General features: G+C 35.0%; 1 protein-coding gene across 1 annotated transcript in view; it reads right to left on the reverse strand.

Annotated features, from left to right (window-relative positions):
- Positions 1–10,957: 10,957 nt before the first annotated feature.
- LOC128549011 (uncharacterized) overlaps positions 10,958–16,821 on the reverse strand; it is a 128,738-nt gene continuing 122,874 nt past the window's right edge. The window contains exon 8 of the mRNA XM_053524949.1: positions 10,958–12,182. Coding sequence (XP_053380924.1) covers positions 11,960–12,182 — 223 coding nt within the window. The 3' untranslated portion in view covers positions 10,958–11,959. The remainder of the gene's footprint in view (positions 12,183–16,821) is intronic.

A 16,821-nucleotide genomic window follows, 5' to 3' on the forward strand; every position in this document is an offset into this window, starting at 1 on the left:
TGAAAACAAAGTAATCGGATAATTTCAGATATCAACATTAATTTAAAACTTACCGGTATACTGTTTACACAACTTGAAAAAAGGTTTTTGTTGGGGCCTCGCATTTACAAATATATCAACAATTATCACCTGAATTGAGTGCATTCATGAGTGGAAAATATTGATGGTAAAATGGTGTAGGGGTTTGTTTACAATATAAAATCTTTAATAACTTCTTTAAGGTACATTTTTGGTATGGTTTTGGTAAGCTTATAATAAAGAACATGTCATTTTCTTTCACTCAGAATTTTTTCAAGCGTTTTAGGCTCTTGGCTAGTCTTGGAATTTGACTTTATTAAAAGACAAAAGGAAGTTCAGTATAGGCTCTTTCAAAATGTTGAAAGTAGAGTAAACTTACATTATACTCTATTGAATTTATTTAGCTATGGGAGCTTTTGATATAGACTATAATTGGGGAAGTCCTAAAATCTTTGAAAAACGGTCAATACAAGAGTTGTCCATTTTGCTTCAGATATTTTGAGAAAGTCATTTTTTAGATATCAAATATTTCTATTTTTGACATGGAGAAGGGGAAAACCATAAATATATTTAGAAAATTGGTACACTTAGCTATCATTTCACTCTGAAAAAAACCAGTGAAGATGAATTTGAATTTTTTAGGTACCATCTCTATATTATAATGATGACGAAACCCGTTACATTAGCAACTCATGTTATACTGTGGACATAAAATCTTTACTTGATTTATACTAACTGTAAGTACAAGATAAATAAAGGGTGGATATCATTGTGACCCAGTTATATTTTCTAAAATGACCAGCTATTACTGTGAATAGTACGACAAAATTGAACTTAATTGTTAATTTGATGTTTCAAAAGGCTTGTATATTTGTATAAATTGTGTTATATTTGAATCTGTAGTGCTTTTATATTGATTGTAATTGTTGTTGAACACAAAACGTTTATGAAATCGATGAATTTTATGAAAATATTACTTAATTGTCTGCAAGCATTTACGTGTATTCTTTGAAATTGAACAATGCCTCTTAAATTTCAAAATTTCACACAATTTCATGGAAGTCGGTCGGTTCTGCTAATAAAAAATGTTATAACAAACCAAGGAAAGCGTAAACCTCGCACTTAGTTGTACATGTAAGTATATAAAATAAGATGTTGTTTGATAAAATGATTTAATAGACCTTCTGCTCTCTGTGATTTGTTGGAATTATGTAATACCAGTAAATGACTGAAGCAATTCCTTTTTCAGTGTATTAACCGGATAAATATCTTGGCAGCACGTTGGACAGCTCCAGGTAGATTGACATCAGCTTTCCTGTTCTCAGTTATTTCATGTATCCAGATGTATGCCTCAGTTGAAAGTATTGTCATTTGTACGTAATTACAATAAAAAAAGTAGAAATAAATAGAATGATTCAGTAAGTCTAGGCAAACGCTAACGCAGTGTATGAAATATGCCTAAATGCAGTCAAAAAGGAGTATTTATTCATGTTATTTTTTGGTTTAACGTCTCACACAATTATGGGTCAAATAGCGACTTTCCAGCTTTAATGATGGAGAAAGACCCCATCTGCCCCTCCGTGCATTATTTTATCACGAGCGATCACCCGGGTAGAACCACCGACCTTCCGTAAGCTAGTTGGCTGGCTTCCTCACATGAAGATTTTAACGCCCGACTGAGGTTCGAACCCACATCGGTGCGGGGCAAGTGATTTGAAGTCAGCAACCTTAACCACTCGGCCACGGAGGCCCCCAAAAGGAGAATTTAGCTGTACTTAAAATGGAAAAATACTCGTGGGATATCAAGTTATCAATTTTAAGATCTTGTTGTACAAAACCCAAGGCATTCCGCAAAAAATATTTTAACTGGCACAAAAGAACAATACATCACATTGACATTGTTTTGAATTGACGTCATGTCGCTCTTCAAACAAGCTACAAGATCTAACATCAGTTTGAATATATAATCAGATACACTGATGCAAAATATTCGTACCAGGTGTCAAATTAAGTTTTCATATGGATCTCTATAATCAGATAAACTGTCTACATCCTAAAATATTTTGTTGTTTTACTCTAGGTTACATGAAATGTTTTAAAATTTCGCAGATAACAGATACATAACAAGAATTATCAAATTTTCGAATAAACACGTTAAAGTTACGCCGGCTGAAGTTCCGTGATCTGTTGAGAATAAACTGAATAGAATAGCCATATCGTCTGAAATACTACTATACACTGGTCTTTGTATTTATTGTAAGGCGATATTATTTTATAAAGTTGATTTCAATTTGGATTTTTTTCAGTCAAAACAAACACTGACTGCTTCAATTACGTCAGAAGCTCGAGGCACGAGTGTAAATGCAAAATATCATTATAAAGGAGATTCTGACAGTTTTAAAATAAAATTGCGTAAGAATTTAATAAATAAATTGTTCGGAAATTCTGTTGATTTAATCAAAACATGTGGTCAGTATAATGGCTATTTTTTTATAAATTAAATAATAAAAATATTACTTTTAGGCTACAACAATTAACATTATTGATACATATATGGATAAAAGAAACTTTAGCATTTTCCCCTTGCCCAAATTGATCATTTTGCACGATCATTGGTTTACATATTCCACATAAAACATCTTTTGTGTGTTGAGCATGTGTGTGTGGGGGTGGAAACGATGATCTAGAATCACAAACCTATAAAAGTGGGTTTTGTAAATCTACATGACACATCTGCTTATACATAAGCAGACACTTACTTTGTAAATAATCATGATGGCTCCTTTCATCTCTGTTTTAAGTTGATGTAGCCGGGCAATCTACATGTCTATGTTTTTAAATATTGCATGGTCTCTGCCTATTACTCAACACAAAAAAGAAACTTATAGTGTGTGTGGAAGGGGGAGGGGGGGGGGGGGGGGGGGGGGGGGGGGGGGGGGGGGGGGGGGGGGGGGGGGGGGGGGGGAGGCGAGTAATGAGGAATACCAGTATTTGAGATGATTTATCTATGATTTGAACCATATAATTAAAGAATAATACTTGTACAGCTAGCTAGGACAGATTTGAAATATGTCTTAATGTCCTTGCTATGTAAAATTAGGTGTATTTTGTTTCATTTATATTGGACGGAAAACCTAAGGAGGGGTAGAGATCATAAGATAATTTGTGACTGACAGACGGACGAACAATTCATACACTATACGCCTCTCGAGTCTACGACAGCTGGGTCATAATCTTTTCCAGCTAAAATATAGTTTGTTTCAGAACTTGAGGGAAACGTTGTCAAATATTCGTGCCTAAATGACATGCCTTTTGATGGACATAAGATTTATTTTATTCGCAGACAGGTCACTACATATATAACATACATTTGTAAAATAGAAAAATCCCACAACATAATCCTTGAGGAAAACTTGCGATTTATAGACCTTTAACCCAAATTAAATTTATATACAGACTATATAATTTGTTTTCCACAAGTAACTGCCAACTTCTCCACATGAATCAGCAGTGGAGGACGAATGATTTGAGACACAATGTCTTTTATCAAATCGTCACGGAGAACATACGCCTCGCCCAGGGCTCGAACTCGCAACCCCGCGATCCGTAGATCTGCGCTCTCCCTATTGAGCTAAGCAGGCGGGCTACAGACTATACAAGGAATTTTATTACGTATATAGAAATAAAACCCACAAACAGTAAATCAATTATATTGAAACTGGTATTGAGCATAATTTAAAACACATCTATACAGACCAACTTCATCGAGTATCAAACGCTATAGAGACCTTTCGTACATATACATTGATTAAACGAGTATATTTTCATGAATAAGTACTGTCTTCTTAAAGTACTTTTTGTCGAGCCCGCTGGCGGTGAGCTGGACATATTTGTCACAATGGCGGTTCGGTGTATGTGCGTGCGTCGTGTGGCGTGCGTCCGTCCAGATTTGTTGTCCGGATTATAACTTTGACAGGCATAGAGCAATCTTGTTTATATTTGGCATGAATGTTAGCCTTAGTGAGACGGAGTGTCATGCACAAAGCCTAGGTTCTTATCTGAAAAGTCAAGGTCACAGTTGGAGGTCAAATGTCATGTCAGATTTGTCCGGTCCTTAACGTTGACATGCATTGAGGAATCATGTTTATATTTAGCATGAATGTTAACCTTAATAAGACAAAGTGTCATGCGCAAATCCCAGGTTACTAGCTCAAAAGTCAAGGTCCCAGTTTGAGGTCAATGTTCGTGTCAAATCTTGTCCGACCCATAACTTTGACATGCTTTGAGGAATCATGTTTATATTTGGCATGAATGTTAACCACAGTGAGACGGGGCGTCATGTACAAGCTCCAGGTTCCTGTATTACAGGCCAAAGTTGTAGTTGGAGGTCAAAGGTAATGTCAGATCTTGTCCGGTCCATAACTTTGACATGCATTAAGGAATCTTGTTTATATCTGACATGAATGTTTAACTCAATGAGACGGAGTGTCACATGCAAGTGCCAGGCTCCTATCTCAAAGGTCAGGTCAGAGTTAGGGGTCAAAGGGCGGGCTCAACATGTTGTCCATGGGAATCTAGTTTATTTGAAACTAGCTGCCTGTCATGATAAGAAACAGCGCAGACCAAGGGTTGGCTGTAACGTTTTCAAAAATAACTTCTAGATGAATTACTTACCATTAAAGATAGAGTAATGGTCCTTGTGCTCTTCTGATGCAGACAAAAAGATAAGATAATGAACGAAGAAGAGATAAATATTTGATGACTGTCACGTTGTCAATTTATATCTAAATAAGTCATATGAAGCGGATGCGAACTAAACCTAAACTTTGACAGTAAGGAGTCTGAGTTATATGTAAGCAATTAGATGGTTATTTATTTAAAATACATGTGCGGACACGGAATGATTAGGATACTCGTGCTTCTCAAGTAAAACTTTCTTAACTTAACGGATATTTACATGTTTTGTTATGGAACTGTCAAGGACTGTCGTCATGAAAACGTTTTACCGCAGTGATCGCATATAAATGTTTTATGACCATATACGGTCATAAAAATCAGTTTTACTGTTGAATATTGCCCCTTAATTCTTTTCTTATAAACGGTCGCTTTTGGGTGTGCATACAAAAGTGAATGTCCCCTCTTAGGTACATTTTCTATGGGAACATTGCCATCTCTCTCAACTTCATCATCATCACTATCAGGTTGATTGCTATTATGAAGCAGGAACAAAATTTGCCCAACAGATTTAATAACATATAATGTAGGGAGGTGGCGGGGGCATGAAACATGGCCCAGCACATTGAGGGTGTGCCACTTCTTGAGATCAGTCTATCTTCATAGCCCGTAAGTAAAACATCCATAAAGTCTTAATTCTTAAAAACATGACTCAAGTACTCTACTTGTGCATCTTTCAGATTCTTTAAACCAAACTTCTACGTTGATTTCTATTCATCGATGTTAGCTATAATACTGCCAGTAGGAAAACATTTTTCTAAATAGAATAATTTTATGACATAAGTCAGGTAATGATAAAGATTTATAAAGATTTAGTAAATCACAATTATCACAATTATCAACATTTCTTATTATATTATGAAAAAAAAGTAATTTTGAAAGTATTAGTATATGTACAATTATCAAAAAACTGATAGTTACCGGTATCAGTCACTAGTAAAAAGGTTTAGAGGTCTAGACGGAAAGTAGTGACGTCACGCTATATGTATATAGAATGCGGGATGTTTGCCGCCATACTTATTCATCCGAGTAGTCCCCGAACAGTTTCGTTCTTTCGTCCTTACGAGGAATGTTCGAAAACTTTTGCAAACACGCTGTATACTTGAATATCACGATCTTTACCTGTATAAAGCCAATACGAAACGGATGACTGCTCATCACAGTTCATTGTGTTAAATATAATTGAAATCCACACACCGGTTTATGGCACCGCTAGAGAATAAATACAGCTTGAGTTTTATTGCATTTTTTATATTAAGATACTGACATAACGTTAAGCAAAATTATATAAAAACGGCCGATTTTATACAAAATTACCTGTAAAATTTCATACAGTGCGATCGTAAATAGCCATTTTGTTTATACCGTAAATACATGTAAATCGCTGCGAGCACACACTTCAGACTTTCGGCCAGAAAATACACCCCCCCCGCCCCCCCCCCCCCCCCCCCAAAAAAAAAAACAAACAAAATAAAAAAAACCCAACAAAACAACAGAACAGAAAAATAATAAATAATTAAAATATTGAAGCAATTTTTAAACATAGAGTAAAACGGTGTTGTCAAACATACTTAGAACGGTTAAATGTAGCATGTTTATAGACACAGCATATTCAACGAGGCGTTAAGTTTAAAGATAAACTAGGTGTATACGTGACATATATCGATCGTAAATAGAATGTGTGATTTTTAAAATAGACAATAAGTTACTGCTTTTTTAAATAAGTTTTAAATGATTTAATGTTTTTAATGTTATTATAATAAAAAGTAGGGTAAAGACAGTTCATGGTCGTGGCAGTTGTCCCCTTGGATGTTTTGTGTGCAAGTCAGGAAGAGAAACGTGTGTCTCTTTATAGATGATTTTGCTAATTATTAATAAGAAAACATCAAACATTTTGTAATACTTAGTTTAGTTAACCTTTTGGAACTTTCGAAATATATACACGGATATGTTCTAAAAATAACATCCAGGTTTTGAATTAAAGCCCCCTTTTACAAATAATACATTAATTACGATTTGGAACACATCGATCTATATTTGACTGTACCCCTATCAGCCGTTTTATAAGTTCATTAGTCGATCGTAAAGTGGATTTTATTTAGTACATAAAAACATGAGGTACAAAGTTCTTTAAATATGATTTATTCATTCCAAAGCCCGAAATTATCCTGAATTAATGAATACATAAAATCTCTCTCTCTCTCTCTAGATGCACATTTAAAATAAATAATTCTATCCTTCTTAAATTAATTTATCCAAAGTTCCGAAATAGTCCTTTAAAACAAAATAAGTTTAATAATAATAATAATAATTTAGAATCTTAAATGCCAAAACTGAGAGATATCCATCGTCTTATAGCTCTGTTCGAAAGCTAAGGCGCTCCGCAGCAAAAGCGCTGCCTAGCTAAGGTGCTCTTGACATCCTACCTCTAAACCTTTCACAGAGACCAGGGTTATACAGCAAAACCGTAAAGGATAGTGTGTCAACTGCTGACTGTTTCTCATGCCGTTATAGTGGAATTAGTATATAATACATTCTAATAAGGTATATTTAAGGAAAACTGTCCAGTAACATCTTATAAAAGTGATAAATATCCGCACGCCGAATAGATACCACTGTGGCATTTCTCATACTTTATCTAAAATTGCTGACCCCTAAATTAGTCTCGCCTTTACTATAGTCGAGCTACCTTAATAAAAATGAATATGATTTCAAGTTTAGAAGATAGTTAAAATCAATAAAAACTCTCCTTAGTAATTACCATGACGATACAGTCATAGTATTATATGACAACAGGTCTCAAAATTCAAATTTCACTGGACCTACGATTGATTAGTTTGGCCAGAAACGTCCGAAATTACGAAGCGCAGCGTAATCAAATAAGAATGAATAAAACCAAACAAAGCAAACAAAACCGGTTCATGCTTTGAGATGTATTCATAGACACTGCGTTGAAAATGGTTAAAAAGCAATAGAAAATGTTGCTGATATTAGAGGTTATATAAAAGCCCGCTTTAAGCTCGGAGTGAGTGTTACAGCATACATGATGAGATAAGTGTTGTTTATGGGGATAAACAAATGTTATTTTCTACAGTTTATAGGTGGTTTACAAAATTCAGTTCCGATCAGGAATCAGTCAAAATGACCCTTATTCAGGAAGACCCAGGTCTGCATTTACTAAATCTAACATTAATAAGATCAAGTCCATCATTGTGAAAGATGCGATTTTCACTGTCAGACAGCTGGCACAAATGACAAACTTGGGTTTTGCATCTGTCCACTTCATTCTGAAGAAAAATCTTAAGGTTAGAAAGGTAAGTGCTCGCTGGATCCCTCAGAAACAGAGCAGAAACGTACACGAGGGTGCAAATGGCAATGCAACTGCTGAAGAAGTATCCAAAATATCAGAAAAAAAGGTGTTTAATAGTCTCATAACTGGTGATGAGACATGGGTCCATTTTTATGAGCCTAGGCGCATTCGTGCGTTATTTCATCACGAGCGAGCAACATGGTAGGACCACCGACCTTCCGTAATCCCTCACATGAAGAATTCAACGCCCCAAGTGAGGCTCGAACCAACATCGGTGATTATTAGCCTAATATTTCAAGAAAACAGTTATAAAATAAATATTTAGTGATGACAAAAACAATGTTTAAAAGACACATCAATACCCAATTAATGATATATCTAATCAATTATATGAAACAAATATCCCCCGAAAATCAGACTTTCACCAACATTATTGATCATCTTTCATCAGACAACATAGATATCCTTAAAAATGCCCAATATGGAGTAAGAATAGAACTTCAAAAAAAAAAAAAAAAAACAAACAAACAAAAAAAACAATTCAAAAGCCTTGATTATTTTTTTAAGCATCAGGGTCAATGAGTATAGCTATTTCAGTACATGCTATACTTCACAACTATTTTTAACTCGATGCTTGTTTTTATGGTTTCATCTTTGTCAAAAATTGACAAATTTCAATAAAAATTGGAAACATTATTCGTTGCTCATTTGTTCTATAAAAATCGGCAAACATGTGGAAATGCACTTTTCGAACAATCCTTAGTTTCCAATAAATTACATTCTCTTCCTTTATATTGACCTGCCTGACTATGCAAGCTCCAATCCCCCTGTATTATGCGCTAATGTATATCCGAACGAATATCTGGATTTACATCTGGTTGATAGCTGAGCGCGAAATGGTTGTAACGCGAATATAAGTAGCATAATGTGCACTAAATTTGCTCCAGGCAGTCACAGTGATCATTTCATTTTATTAAACCTTAGCGCCACCACTAAAAAAGTGTTGATAAGGAAAAGAGCTATCGACATTGGTGCAGCTATCACCAGTTTCAAATCGTAAATATTTACATTCTGTCTTATATTTTTAACGATAAGATTTGTTTCGAAAATAGGAGAACGTAGTGCCGTGTAAAACACTTTTACTACAGAATGACTGTAATTTAATTAAATATTACATTAATTGTGTTGTCAAAAGCTTTTCTCCTGATTCGCACATTTATACATTTTGATATCTGTCTGTATTCGAGCTATAATACAAGGGAGGGTGTGTGTGTGTGTGTTTGGGGGCGGGGGTGGGGGGGGGGTTAGTAAGGGGTAGATAAAAGTGTCGGATACTGGAATACTGGGGAAAAGTGGAAGAAGCAAGGATGAATATTTAAAAGGGAAAGCCACGTTCCTAAGACGCAATTTGCCTTCACCGTAAACCACTGCAGCGTAAACACGCATGTACACAAGACAAACACACACACACATACACATACAAAACTAGCATACACAGATAAACAAACAGACAAGTAAGAAAAAACAATACAGTGAGGCACCGCCAAAGATAAACAACCACCCACCCACACAGGAAGAAAAAAAAAACAGTCGGGCACCGTCTAAGAACGGCCGACCGCCAAAATTATGGTGTGCACGATAACTCACTCAACAAATCAAATATCGTTAATATCAATTTTTGAGATCATCACAGTGAAAATGAGTACTAAGTTTCAATCCATTCCCATTAGTGAGTACTGCGATGGCAGCTTACATACAAAATCCAGCTGACTTCCGGAAGGTCGGTGGTTCGCCAGTGATGAAATAGTGCTCGGCGTGGCACCTGGTGTCTTCCTCTACTTGAAAAGCTGGAAAGTCGCCATATGACATTTAATTGTGTCAAACTGACGTTAAACCCAACAAAAACAAAATACATATAATAACTTAAACAGAAATTGCTATATCGAAAAAGAGGCACAATTTTGTAAAAACGCAAAGTAGAATTATGAAACCTGTGCACAATTATATCATCACAGGGAACAATTGTATGAAGTTTCAATCAGTTATTCCCATCAGTTGGTACTGAGACATCAGCTTAAATACCAAAACTTAACCAAAAATTGTTATGTCGAAAAGGGGGTCATAATTTTGTAAAAACGCTTAATCGAATAATAGAACCTGTGCAATGTAACTCAGTTCATTACTGTAACACTAAACAAGTGCTTACTTAAAAAAAAACAAATCTCGAAGCCGACGAATAGGCGAGTCCTATAGTTCTACATATTCCTCGAACAGTCAAGCTAATAGAATGTAAAATAGATAAAGTGGAAACTCATCAGGTTGCTCAACACGACAAAAATGAAAATGTTACAGACTGAGACTGTTCAGGACGGTAGTGGAAATGCATGCTACCGTCTACGCCCTCTAGCCCCGGGTTGTGCAGAACTCAACATTTACACATATTACAAGTATCAAAACAATTAAGAGACATCCGCAGATGTGTTCATACCGCGGTGCACATGTAACCTTCAATGATACACTAGTGTACAATTCCATGAAAAGCGGCGTATGGTCCCCAGTTAAATTAAACGAGAAAACAATTGGCAGAACTAAACAAACTTGAATTTAAAAAGGGGATCTGAGGTTACGGAGCCTGCATATCACAGACACTATCAAAAGACAAAATTAAAAAGCAGGCACCATACCAAAGGGGTGATTATACAATACCCAAAGCAATGAAAGCGGGAGTATTGGAACCACCCAAGCCGAAATGTTCAAGCTAAAAAACTAAACAGTACCAATCGCACAACATAAAAGAAGTCGTGCTGAGCGATCTGAGAAGATCGAAATATAACAGCCCTGTAAGCCTTTGTATATATATGTAAAATCATGACAGAGATAATGTCAAATGCAAGCTAGTGTACTAAAATTCCTTTATATCATTTATTTGTATACCAAGAAGAAGTCAAGATGTTTTATTTATTCATCAAAATGACCATATTAACTGTGCTGCGGAAAATAGGTGCAATCATGTAACCACAAGTAAAATATCAAATCAAAATATAATGTGTTTATAAATATTTCAAAGGAAACAGGCTTCAGCTTCACCTTGATATATAAATCTATAGATATAGACGGTATTCAAACACCAACCAAACTATTTTATACATGAAAAAGTTGTCTAAACAACAGAAATAAGCATGCATGCGTGATATACATTTTTCTACCCGTTAGTGTGTTTGTTTTTCTTTAAATAAATGAAAAATATCTTAAATGTAGACACCTATTTGAACACTTAACGGACATAAACACTAGAGTACTTCTAAAGCTTCAAGATAATGCGAGACAATGGTAGTCATATCCGACACTAAGAGTGTTTACACCATCGTGCTGTATTCATACATAAAACAAGTTGTTATGATATTGTTTGTGTTTACACTCAAGGCAATTTATTGAAACAAGGGAAAATTAAAATAAAATGGTCTGTTACTGTAGGTGTTTTGTGTTTTGTGTCATATCAGAACAGTACGCTCTATATTAGCCTAACTGAAAGATAAATAGTTATAATAGTTAGATCTAACATAGATGTATTGTTAACAAATTATCACAGTCTTTGTGTCCCTTCGTTACACATTTGAAATAAGTACATGTATTTCAATACCTATTTTCAACACAATATATCACAGCATGAAGAGCAAAAAAACAAAAACAAAGAAAACCCCCAAAAACGATGTCAAATAGTTCATTATAGCGAAAACATTTCATCACAAGGTTTCTCACTTAAAACACCATTTATTAAATTGCGTCTAATAAAGTCAAAGGTCCTAGAGATATTATGACAATCATCATTCAGTCCATATTATCCGATTTATCAAATTCATTTAACCACTATAACAGTTACAGTTGGAGCAGTCATATTTAACTAAACCCATGGCTATCATATGAAGGCGGTTTGTCTTGGAACGCCCCTTCAAACATCGGGTTATGGTGATGCTGTGGTGTGGCAGGTATAGAACCCTTTATTTTTTCTATATTGAATGTTGTCCGACTATTTTCGATAACACCTGAGCAACTGGTAGCGGAACGTACCATACTGAGGCTTGCAAAACTACCATTTGTCTCGTTTCGTCTAAAGCGCCGTCTGCAAAGGAATAAGGCAAGTTCTGTCTTAACTGGTAAGCTTTTTATATATATTCATTAATGTAATTAAAAATTACCACATAGAGAAACTACATTATTGTTTGCAAACACTGAGAAATATAAATACCAAGTTCTAGAAAAAAATCATTTAACTTTGTGCATTTATTTTGCTTTACATATGGATAAATGACCTACTGTCCATTTCTTTAAACATGTCCATAACATGGCTACTAAACCCTAGCTCCATCCCCAAAAGGTGGTGACAAGGAAAGGAGCTAGTGAGCCTAACAGCATTTCCGCGGTGCAGCTATCGCCCGGTTTTACTTATATATTATTCTTTCAACATCAGAGAATGCAATGCCGTTTAAGAACAATTTTACTACAGGACTACAGGTTGACTTTAATTTCGTTACAATAATATGTAAATTGAAGTGTCAAGAACTTTTCTCCTGTTTCGGGCCTTTGCATAGTGTTGATATGTATTTTATTTTATGAATATGATAGAAATAAACAGTGTAAATACTTGCCTTTAATAACTGTTTGGCTGATATGTTTTAATATTATTTTGATTAGTGTTTTTATAACATAAATTACATATTTTATCCTAAAAAAATGTTGAGTTAAATTCATTATTTTATGCATAGACACACTATAAGACCATCATCGCGCGTGTAAATTATCTATATGTGTATGATACTTACAAATGCAAACCTTAGAACTAAAGTTTTTTAACAAGAGATGTCACAAGAGACAGTGAGCTCGATTATTTCGATGCTGGGCACATCTGAGGAAGCTGGAGCTGTCACTGGAAAGTTTAATGACTCCAATATGAATGAAGATATTAGATAATAGATAGTTATATAGATAGATATAATAGCTTAAGTCTGTGTCAAATGCATTTAGTAATAACTGAAATAAATGTATGAAAACATTAAATACGTATGAAGGGACACAATTCATTGGAAAATTCTGCAGAAGTAATGCACCATGTGGCTAACAATGTGGAACAACCATTATAAGATTGAATCAAAACTAATTTTTAAAATAATTACTGAGATAGAGCTAAAGTACATCATAATTTAAACTAAAGTTCTACGAAAACAGAGGGCATAACTCATATAGCCTTATGAACATTGTGTCATATGATGTTGGTGACGATGTGGAACAACCATTTTAAGTCTAAATCTATTCAGCAACAAAAAAGATATGGTGAAGAAACACATCAAAATTAAACCGAAATTCTAAGTAAAAAGGGGACATAACTCATGAATTATTTGTGCCAGAGTTATATGAGGACGATGATGTTGACTTTTGTTTTGTAAGTCTGAAACACATTCATTTAGAAATAACAAAGAAATAGTGCAAGCGCACCAAAATTAACTTGAAATTTTAAATAAAAAGGTACATATTTCATAAAATATCGATGCAAGAGTTATTACCCTTGTGAAATATGCTGTGGGTGATGATGTGGTACATCTAGTATAAGTTTGAATCAAATCCGTTGGGTAAAAGTGCATCAAAATGTTAAACCGAAATTTTATGTACAAGGGGGATCATTTACAGAATATTGATGCCAGGGTGCCAAATTATGTGAGTGTTGATGTGAAACAATGTTAGGTTTGAATCAAATCCCTTCTGTAATAACAGAAATATAGTGAAACTGCATCAAAGTAAACCTAAAATTCTAAATAACAAGAGTGCGGGAATGTCCTTATATACGCCCGTCTTAGTAAATTTCTTAACACTAGCACATGTATTTGCATATTGAATATTTTGGCTTATTTCTAAAATATTATAAAATAAGTTATTTATAGTAACAACAAAGGGAAAGTAATCCTTAACCATCTATTAATATAAGTCTACATAAAACTCCTTATCAGGTAGAGATTGGTCAAAATACATCCAAAAATTGGATTTACATGCATGTTGTACCACAGAAAAGTGGTTTTAATTCTTTCCCTTCGGTCAGTTATAAAAACGTTTTATAGTAAAACAAAGAGAAGTAATTCTCAAAACAAGGGTGTCTCATGGTGGTGAACATTGTGCCAAGTTACATCAACATCCCTTCCCTGCATGAAGAAGAAATGCTCCGAACAAAAATCATTCTTGAATTTGACCTCTACGTGTGACCCTCACCTTAGACATAGAGACCTGGTTCTTGCGCATGACATTCAGTCTTAAGGTAATAAACATTTGTGCCAAGTAACATCAAAATCCCTCCGTGCATGAAGAAGAAATGCTTGTGGACGCCGCCCTTCCGCCCGTCATGGCCGTTCCCATAAAACGTCCGTCTTTCAGACGGGCGTATAAAAAGGGGGCATAATTCATGTAATATTGATACCAGACTTAAAAACCTTTCTGTCATATAATTTGATTGACGATGCGGAACAACTGTTATAAGTTTGAAACACATCTATCCGGTAATAACTGAGGAAGAAGGAAAGTGCACCAAAATTTTAATGGATAATTCATGAAATATTGGTGGGGGGGGGGGGGGGGGGGGGGGGGGGGGGCGGCGGGGTGATGACCCTTGTGACATAATAAGGAATAACTATTTTAAGTTTGAAGGAAATCAATCGTGTAAGCACAGAGATACAGAGAAAGTGCATCAAAACTTTGATCAAGTTGGATTTGCGGAAGCACGACGAACCAAACGCCGGCGTCGACGCCGGGTCCATTTGAATAGGTCTACATATATCTCGTATAGGCGAGCTAAATATTGGTGGCTCTATAGCATACAGTAGTGCTTGAGCTCTGTGTATAGTAGTGTTAAGTGTTTAATAGCTCTATTCATCAGAAAAATGGTATGCTTCCAGTGATTGTCATTAACCTTTCTATTCTCATAAAAGTTATTTTAGAATTATAAGAGGAGCATGTGTGCAAACAATGAGTGAATGGTTAATATTTTAATCACACAGACCTTTTATATACTCAAGTGTTACCAAGATTTATTCTACAAACACTGTTCACACATAGCAGTTCTACAAACACTGTTTATACATTGCAGAGGAAGAATATCATGCTGAAAAGGAAGTGCGGGTTTTTATATTTACAACTAAAGAACAATAACTCGCGAAGCTTTTTTGTCCAATAGGATTTGTTCCATTAAACAGTATACTAATAAAAGTAAGTTCGACAATTTAAAAAATACTGCCATGCACAATGGCTAAATTTATCCATCTGTCAAAAGAGGTTTCAGGAAATGTGAAATCACGTTTCAAATAGAGTACAACTTTAACAAGTCATTCATTAATAAGATATGAGACGTTTCTAATGATTACAATATGAAGAAATACTTGCAAATTAGCTGAAAAATATCAGCCTAGAGATTTTTATATGTTGTTACGGATCTCTGAGCTAAAACGAATCCCGTACTGAAACCTAACAAGGAATCGTGCCAGAAGTCTGTCACGCTATAATTTCATGAAATGAAATGCAGTGGACACACATTTATACTTTAAAATATTTCTAATCCATTTTTCTTTTAATCTGGCATAAAATAATACATGCAGCACAATTTGAACACAGATTATACACACAAGTTTCAAATTGGTACCCCTGTCAGCAATATTTTGTCCACCATTACAGTCACCTGATCACGGTACTCTTCATTTTGAAAACAAATAGGCGGCATAGAATCGATATTTATTGACCTTTTCTTAGAACTTAAACCTGTTTTTGTATGAATTTTATCTAAAATTGTTATGTTTATGATTAAATTACATGTAAATTCATAAATAAGTAAAATTTTGATCTTGATGTTCAAAAATAACCACGTGCTCTGCACTGTTGCATGGCGTCATCAGTTTCTCACGAGAGACTGTGCGAGATGTTGCGGTTTGATACTGGTTAGTTAACCAAATGGTGTTTCTCCATAACTGAATGGACGCGACCATCAGAAATTAAAAATAGCGCCAGTTAAGTTAAGTTATGGTAGCCAGAACTATTGCTAATGGTATCGAAATGGAGGAATTCATTCATTTGGTGCACATGAGGTTTCTGTTATTAATTAAGCAGGTAAATCGAGTGATTCGTTTATTTGTAACAAAGAGAAATGTTAGGAGAAACTATTACAGAAGTATGAGAAGATGTTCTAGAAATATTGAAAACGACATTAAACTGAACACATACAAACATACAGACTTAAATGCGAAAGAAAATGTAAAAAATACGACTTGTGTCATTTCTAAAATAGAAAAAAGTAGAAACTTCACAGGTCGCTCAACACGACAAAAACGAAAATGTTGCAGGCTCGGTTTGATTTAGCCTGTTCATGGACGGTAGTGGAAATGCATGCTACCGTCCACGCCCTCTAGCCCCGGGTTGAGCAGAACTCAACATTTACACATGGTAAAAGTACTAAAAGCAATTTAGAGACATCCGCAGATGTATTCAAACGGCGGTGAACATGGAACCTTCAATGATACACGTGTTGAAGCGTGTAATTCCATGAAGAGCGGCGTTTGGTCCCCAGATAAAGTAAAGGATTTGCCCCAAACGAGAAAACAATGGGCAGAACTAAACAAGTCGCTCAGGTTAGATATGTTAAACGACACATTTCTTGAAAAAACAAATATGTAATTTGGTGGACGCTATGCGTTTGGAATTGATTAGATATGAACTTTTTGTCTATGTTTTAC

The sequence above is a fragment of the Mercenaria mercenaria genome, chromosome 15, assembly GCF_021730395.1.
Source record: "Mercenaria mercenaria strain notata chromosome 15, MADL_Memer_1, whole genome shotgun sequence".
Lineage (NCBI taxonomy): Eukaryota > Metazoa > Mollusca > Bivalvia > Venerida > Veneridae > Mercenaria > Mercenaria mercenaria.